Here is an 8454-nt window from a genome sequence, read left to right on the forward strand (position 1 = left end):
ATTATATTAAAATATTTTTTTTTAATTTAGTTAAAATTATTTAAATTGTATTAAAAATTTTAAAATAATTATAACATACTAATAATTATCGAGTAACTTTTATCAATAGCGGCTATGCAGCAACTGATGGTAACTGTTATTGAAAGATTTCTCACGTGGGGTGATACTTCAAAAAAAAATAATAGTCATTTTCAAATGATGATGTTGCTGTGTTCACAATCGAGGCCTTGCTCGATCACTTTCCAGATAAATATCAACTACATTAAAATTATCCATTGCCTAGCTTATGCCATCATCAAGGAAATCACCGTGGGAATTTTTGGGATAAAAAATATTAATTTCGAAGAGATAACGACAGTCCATTGTCACAGTCAAAATAGAAGACTACACTTGAGTGGATAAGTATTGCCAACAGGAAGAGAACAAAAAAAGAGTCGTTCAAATCCTCTAGAAACGCCCTGTATTGTACGTAGTCTATCTATATAATATACTTTGGACTTTGAAACAGTCTTACGATCGAAGAAGCCCTCCAACTCTGCAACTTGCAGGAATATAATGTTTGGTCGTTCAAGCACGTTATTTAATGTCAACATTAGAAAACATGAAAGTCTAGCAAGCCAAAAAAAAATTGCCTCGTGGATTGTTCGAGAAGGTGCTGCGCAGTGCAGTTCTTGCACCGGAAGTTGATTACTGAGCAAGGAAAGCTCATCATTTCATAAAATTGCCTTTGATGAGAAGTGAAGATCAAAATGGTTTCACAGTAAAGCAAATAAGACTGAGTAATGCTCTAAACTTCATGTACGATGACATAAAAAGCGAAACTGGAAAATCAGCATCAGAGAATACTTTTAAAGGACAATCATTTTAGCTCAATTCTCACGAACAGCAGCTCATAATCAAATGGTTTTGGTAAACAATTGAAAGAAAATGGTAGAATAATCATTTACAACGGATCCAATATCGCAATCACACAGCCCTTATGTCCCCATAAGTGTAAGAATTTGGTATGAAAAAATCAGTGCACAAGCAATTAAGTTTCTAAATGTACATCATGCTTCATGATCGAGTTGCATCGTTCGTAACAGTTTGTGGATTGGTGTCGAGGAGAGTTTTGAGCGACCTAATTTTTCTATTTCGGACTCTCCCAGCTTCCTTCAGCAACTCAGCCAACCTCCTTTTCTCATCGTCTACGTCAGGGTTGGCTGTTCCGAGCTTTTCCTCTCGAAGTCTGAGTACATATTCCAAGATTTCAATGGCTTCGTCCAATCTGTGTTAAAATGGTATGCCAAGACAAAGACTGCATATCAGCATTTTGTCTTCAAGATATAAGCGATAATCTAAAACTTCTTAGTAGAGTTCATGGTAAATAGTTGAAGACAGACAAGATTGAAAAGTTAGCCTAATGAATAAAAATGCCAAGAGCAACTTAATGAACAACCAAACTAGCTCCCAAAAGGCCAAAACCATCATCTTTTATTATGCTTGGAAAATCAGTTCATTTTTACACACCATTTGTAATGCAAAAACACACTCCTCAACATTTTCAGAAAAAAATGCAAGCCATGTGGACTTATGGACAACTATGAGGATCAGAGAACTAGCATTTCAACGACTCACAGAGCATTAACTTCTTTTTTTCAGACTAATAACATTAGTGATCACAGAATTTTTTTATTGGAAAATAAACCAAATTTAAGGAAAAAAGGAAAGAGATATCATTCTAGTAATTCGTGATTGTAATTTAAGAAGAAGACTTACTGAAACATGGGGAAACAACCAACAACTAGTCATTTTTTAGTTACGAATTCTCAGCTTCAAGAAGCATGAAGAAGCCATCATTGAGATTATTACATGATCTTATAGTTCTCAGATTTGGTTCCAGTATTTGGCTTGTCTCATGCATCAAATATATAATCCACCTAATTGATTGGCAATAAATCAATCCATAAATGTCTCCTTTTTCTTCCCCTAATTTCATTCACTAAAAAAATGATTATACCATACTGATATTATCCTTTGTTTTCAAATAACCATATCAACATCATCTAGTAAAAACCATGTCATGGATCTCGAATATTTGGGGATGTTCACATTATAATTATTTATTCTAATAACTAAAGTCACTAACTTTAGTCAGGCAAGCTTCAATCAATTACATTTCCATCAGGAAATTGATGTTGAGCAAGTGAGAACAAAGTATAACTTTCTATAAGTCTCACGTCTCTAATTCTTGGTTGCAACTTTAAGCTGCACGACCATGCCAATATATAGTCAGTTAATCTCTCCTTAAACAGAATCAACTGGAAACTTGAAAAGAATCAGGTTCAATGTTCATTGACGCTAAGTGCAATAGCTATTAACCAAAAGATATAGGCGAAATGGCATAGACATCACAAAATTTCTCTCGTATAACTCATTATCTGAGCATCAAGGAGACCAACATAGGAACCATGATTCTCTAGATATAAAATTAACATGAAAAACCAGACAAACAAACAAACAAATGAAAGCATAACCATTGAAGGCAATACCTTCCCATTGCATCATAAGTTCCTGCAAGATTGCTGTACACTCCAAGTGTGTCTGGATGATACGGCCCACATTCTTGCTCCAGAATGCTTTTGGCTTCCTCAAATAATTCAGCTGCCTCATTTATAGCATACCTTTGTACACAAGCTAATCCCATCTGGTTCAAAGCAATTCCAAAGAAAGCTGATTTCTTTTCCCTGCAAGCTCGAAGCTTATCTATTGCATTCTTGAATGAAGAATAAGACTCGCCATAATTTCCTCTTATGTAGTAGAGTACACCAATCTGTGCCTCAATACCTGCAATGGTGCTTTGCTGTCCAGCAGAATTATTATACATCTTCAAGGCCTTCTGGAGTAACTTGAGTGCCTGTTCATGCTCATTCATGGACACATATATTGCAGATACATCAGTCAGGCCCATGGCTATTTCCTCTGTAGAAGTCCCTGGAATAGGCTTGGTATAAATGCGGAGAGCATTTTCACAATATGACTTGGAATTCTTAAACTTCCCTGTTTTATTGTACAAGTCAGCGAGTCGTACAAAGACTGATGCAACAGTTGGGTGGTTGGCTCCTTTAGTAGTTTTGTAAAGATTGAGTGCTTTCTGATATGCGAACACAGCCTCATCATATCGCCCCAACGAGAGATAGATATCGCCAATGCTGCAGTCAACTGAAGCTACCTCAGTTTCCTGGCCATTGGCTACCATTGCCGAGCTTACTGAAACTAGATGTTGAAGAGCTGCTTCATGGTGACCCTTGGTGTTGCAAATGAGACCCATCAGTCTCCTATCAGCAGTTTCTTCTAAAGAGGATATCTCACCTTTCTCCCCATGGATGTCGAGAGCGATCTGGCACAGTCTTTCTGCCTCGTCAAACTGCAATGCTTGAACATTAGCTTCAGCTAAATAGCGGCAAGTTTCACCAACCCGCGGATCCATATCACCTAGTGTCTGTTTCTGAATTTCAAGTCCCATGGAGTAGCATTGGAGTGAATTATCTAACTGGCCCAACATGGCAAAAATATCACCCAACTGCATATAACCAGAAAATTTAGCAAGGGCATGGTCTTTGCCTTCTTCAAGCACTGGAATTTCAATAGATTTTTGAAGAACAGGTACAGCCTCCACAAACTTTCCTAATTTGCAATAGGTTGATGCTATGACATGCAGACTCATTACCAAATCCAAGCTTGGCTTCTGACCGGCACATTTCTCAAATGACTTGGCTGCTCGGAGTGCATATTTTAAAGCTCTAAGCGGATTCTCAGAAGCAATTAGATCTCTTGCATGCTTAAGATAGAAAGGCCCTAAATCAGGGTTTTCTAAACCAGATTCAGATGAATCCAATGTTCCATTGAGTAACTTCACCTCACTCCTTGCTGAACTCTTTTTTTTTGTACGACTGACTCTCATATTAGATGCTGCTCCATTTTGGTCATCTTTCTCAGGAGTGTTTTTGTTGCTCATGCTGCTCTTTATGGGTACGTTGGATTCTGACTGCGACTGCAAGTGCAAAGGCATTCTCGGCTTTTTGGATGATCCAGAAGACACATTTGGAGATTGAACCTTAGTGATATTGTCTTGTCTCTTATCTTCAGAACCATTTTCTACTTCTGTCACATTATTGTCTTCCTCCTCTTCTATTACTCTAATGGCATCCATCTCTGCACCTACTAGATGGCGCAGCTCTGAGTCAATCCTAGATTCTTCACCATCAGAACCAAAGCTATGATGAGACTGTGACCCATCGCTCGAGCTTCCTAACTCCCGTACATTATCAAACAACTGCTCGATTGTGGGTTCTTTGTAACTCTCAACTGGAAGATTCTCCGCATTGCTTGGAGCTTCCCTCTCGCTCGGAGGAGCACACAATTTACTAGGTGAGGATGAGTTTTCTTTGATGTTAGAAGAATTCACCTCAGTTGAAGCCTCGTTTGTAGTGACTCCATCCATCAGAATGCCTGGCATCACCACCACGGGAAGGGATTGACCAGACCACAGGAAGAAATGACTAAAATCCACCACAATCTAAATTTTCAAGCACAGAAAAGTGAAGATTTAATCTTCTTTAGGTAACTACCGGAAGAGAACAAACGACAAAAGGGGGGAAAAAATCTTTCAACCACAAGGAGAGAAAAAAAAACACGATTTTTTTTTCTAATAAGAAAAAGAAAAAATTTCAGCCTCTACATAAATGGCTATCTTTATGGAAGAACAATCAAGTAGGAATTGCAACAGACACAAATTCAACAGGGAGAAAAACACAGGAATCCAAAACGACAACCATCGTTGACATATACAAATACAGAAATCACAAAAAAAATTTAAAAATTAGATCTCTTATCTCAACAACATAATTGATGAGCTCAAGTAGGATAAATTATATATGATTCACGAACAAATGGAACAGAGGAAACCTCTTTGCCATAAATCAACAGACGAAAGGAGCATCGAAATGGAGACAAAATCTCCAGATCAATCCAATAGAAAAAAAATCCAGCGCAAAAACCAATCACCGGAGGCCAAATTAGCTTCAGATCCCGCAGTATCAATCTCTACGAAGCCCCTCAAATCCAACAAAAGAAAAAAAAAAAGAGAGAGAAGAAAAAAATCCACAAATCCCAAATGAAAAATACGCTAGTTCGCAGCCAAACTAAAACAAAACATATTCCACAAATTCATTTCCGGACCGATACATCAACAAATTCAAGCATAAAAGATCCAAAATGAAATAGAAGAGTAAAAAAAAAAAACAATACAAAACCAAATAAGCTCAGCAAAGGAATACACACAGATGATGCGCACTTACCCTAGTCGTCGCCCATGACCATGAGAGGCACGCTGGAAAGCAACCTCCTCAACGGAGATCGTTGGCCAAAGCTGAAGAATCAGAGCTCCGTGACTGGAGCCGGAGCCATTACACAAAAATAAACAGAAAATAAATTATATATAACAAAGTGAGTGGACTTCGGAGCTGCCAGAGGACAAGACAGGGATTTATGATATCCTGGAGGGTAGAACCGGAACTTTAAATATAATATAGTATTCTGAACGCAAAAACCTTGCTATTAATAAAAGAATACAAAGAGAAAATATATTAAATGACAATATTGCCCCTACCCCTACTTAATATAAAGTGATACATTTTATTAAACACAGAAAATGGTAATAGGTCATCTTCAAATTTGTTGAGCAATCATTGTAATTAAACTACAAAATTAACCACATACTTGAATTTTTAAATACTTAAATCCTACTTTTAAAAAATATATATATATATCCTTCAGCCCTAATTCGCCTAACTGAACTAAAGACAAATTTGGAAAAATATTGTGTGATTTACATATTTAGTAGACTGGCCTAAAATTATTTTTTTTTAAAAAATATATATTATATAAATTCAAATTTGTAAAATATTATTTATGTGATTAATTAAATCGAGACTTAATTCCGAGTGCAGTTGTAGAACAGGCTGGCGTTTCGAGGTCAGCACGTGGCGTGCGATTCTATTTTAAGTAATTTGACCTATTTAATTGTTTATATTTGTTTTCCTTTTTATCTATTAAAAGCATGTCTTTTATTTTCATCAATTTTGGTGTTATGAGTAAAACCTTCTCACAATTATTATTCTTAAATCTTAATCAATTTAGTTAAAATTATTTAACATAATTGAATTCATTCATTAAAATTAATCACTTCAAATATTATTGTACCAAAATATATAGTATAGTAGTAACCTTAACAACTACATGGATAAAAGCTTAATTAATAATAACAAAAATATAATAAATTTAGTAAAGGATGGAATCTAATAATGATGTAGAAAAATATATTTAATGCGATAAATAATTTATTGTTGTTGTTTAATATATATATATTAGTAGCCTTGAATTCTCATTTATCCCTATATATATATATAAATAAATAAATAAATAAATCAATAAAGTTTGTGAAGATTGAAGTAAAGTGGACCTTGTGAAAGGACGGCAGTGTTCCATGAATTATTAGGTGTTCGTGGAGTTGGTGTCGTTAGCTGGGTACGATTTAGAAGGCGTAGTCGAGTTGGTAGTAGAAAGAAGAAGAGTAGTTTAACAAAGTTAAAAAGGGGAAAGGAGAGAATGATGTCGTTGACAAGGAGAAGAGTTTGTCGATTAAGTTTAGGGGTGGGTGGCGGTGCGCTTGCAATGGCCCCTCCACGGGAATCACATCTAATCTAATGAAGATGATATATATAATATATATGCACATTGTATATTTATGGACTATCTTCTGTAGTCTGGGAATATTTTCGGATATCTGGATTTGTGAGAGTCACCTATAAATATGTAGAATGTGTAAGGTAAGGGTTATCGGATATTTTAAATAAATGAAAAAGGCTCAAAAGAAAAGTCACAATTTTTGAAAAAAGTCAGTCATTTTTACGTGCTTGGTTGTCTATAAAAAGGGGCTAAGTTAGATGGAAAATAAACACACATTCTTACTCTCATTTCCCTTATTTTTTGAATTATCTTACTCAGTGCAAAGTTTGGTCTTTGTGCTGCATAATTTATAGACCAAATACAACCCTTAAGGACAGGTTTTTGAAACACGATTTGGAGTTTAATACATTTGTTCTTTCCTTTGGAAAGTTTTCAAGATTGATTTTGTTCTTGAGCACTAGTCTCATACTACACCAACAAGGGTGTGCAAGGTATCATATCTCTCTCTCTCTTTCTCTCTCTCTCTCTCTATATATATATATAAGTTTTTTACCCTAAGCATCCACGTTGGCCGACTAGCATGGGCAACCCTCACGCACGGAGGCACTTCCGATGATCGATGGTGCCTCCCATGTGAGAGGCACCCATGTTGGTGTTAGTGCAGGTTGCACTAAAAATCTGATTTTGATGTATGACAAATAGGTTAAAGTTATATGTGTTGTTTGTCTAACGATTCTACCAAGTGTACAGGAATTGATTGGTCTGAAGGACCTGACACTAGGCTGAAATCCAACTAGATCTGCAGGGCCCAATAGCTGGTGAGAAATCTAGCAAGGTCCGCAGGGCTTGATAGCTGGTGAGAAGTCCAGATATGTCCGTGGGGCCCGATATCTGACGGGAAGTCCGATTGGGTCTGCGTACCTAACAACCTGCCGAAATCCAGTCGGGTCTACGGACCTGACAACTAGCAGGAAAACCTAGTGGGCCAGAGGCCAGTCAAGTAACTGCAAGTGGTAAGTGAAGGTAAGCAACTGGAAGAGAGATCCAGTAAGAACGTGTTTCCCGTTGAAGGAACTATAAGCGTCGATTCAACTTAGGTCCATTTGGGAAACCTAAGTTAAGATTATAACTAGGTCCTGGTCTCGTGAAGAAAAGATCTAATTAATACTCACATTTTATCATGTTGTGCTAACTCTGTTTTGCAGAGTAAAATATATTTTGGATTGTCTGGACTAACCTTTTCTTGCAGGTGGAAGATGCTCAAGAAAAGGGTTCGGGAGCCCGAAAGGAGTCCGAGTGCCCGGAGCAGGCCCGCCCAGCGGGTGCTAAGGGCGACCAGGCGATCCAGGTGCATAGACTTGGTCCAGGCACCCGAAATCGAAGAATTATCCACAAGATGATGTGTAGCGCGTCGATTGACTGAGCCACGTGGTCCAGGCACCTAGAGAGGTTCCAGGCGCCTGGAATGGACCTATTTAAAGGCCTTCGACCCAGAGCTTCAAAAGAACAATTACAACAAGTTTCCTTCTTGCTCAGTGCTCCGAAAAAGCTCTTGCGACACTGTGAAGCTCCTCTGACAATTGACGACTCAGATTTTCATATTTTCCTTGTTGTCAGTAACCTTTTTTTTTGTTCCTGTACTTATCTTGTAACACATTTTACGAACTATTAGTGGATTGCCCAACGAAAGCACTCGACGAGTGCGAGCCTTGGAGTAGGAGTTGT

At 37.3% G+C, this 8454-nt stretch overlaps 1 protein-coding gene across 2 annotated transcripts; it reads right to left on the reverse strand.

Annotated features, from left to right (window-relative positions):
* Positions 1 to 846: 846 nt before the first annotated feature.
* LOC122023594 (protein KINESIN LIGHT CHAIN-RELATED 1-like) lies at positions 847 to 5491 on the reverse strand. Of its 2 annotated transcripts, none has more exons than XM_042581782.1 (3): positions 5340 to 5491; positions 2532 to 4558; positions 847 to 1267 (listed from the first exon to the last, which is right to left on the reverse strand). In XM_042581782.1, exons 2-3 carry the CDS (start codon positions 4496 to 4498, stop codon positions 1057 to 1059), a joined length of 2178 nt encoding a protein of 725 aa, XP_042437716.1. In that variant the 5' UTR covers positions 4499 to 4558; positions 5340 to 5491; the 3' UTR covers positions 847 to 1056. The 2 variants fall into 2 exon arrangements, with proteins under 2 accessions (XP_042437716.1, XP_042437718.1); XM_042581784.1 differs by having other exon boundaries at positions 2532 to 4491; positions 5340 to 5472.
* Positions 5492 to 8454: the final 2963 nt, after the last annotated feature.

Source organism: Zingiber officinale, chromosome 9B (assembly GCF_018446385.1).
Source record: "Zingiber officinale cultivar Zhangliang chromosome 9B, Zo_v1.1, whole genome shotgun sequence".
NCBI classification, from domain to species: Eukaryota; Viridiplantae; Streptophyta; class Magnoliopsida; order Zingiberales; family Zingiberaceae; genus Zingiber; species Zingiber officinale.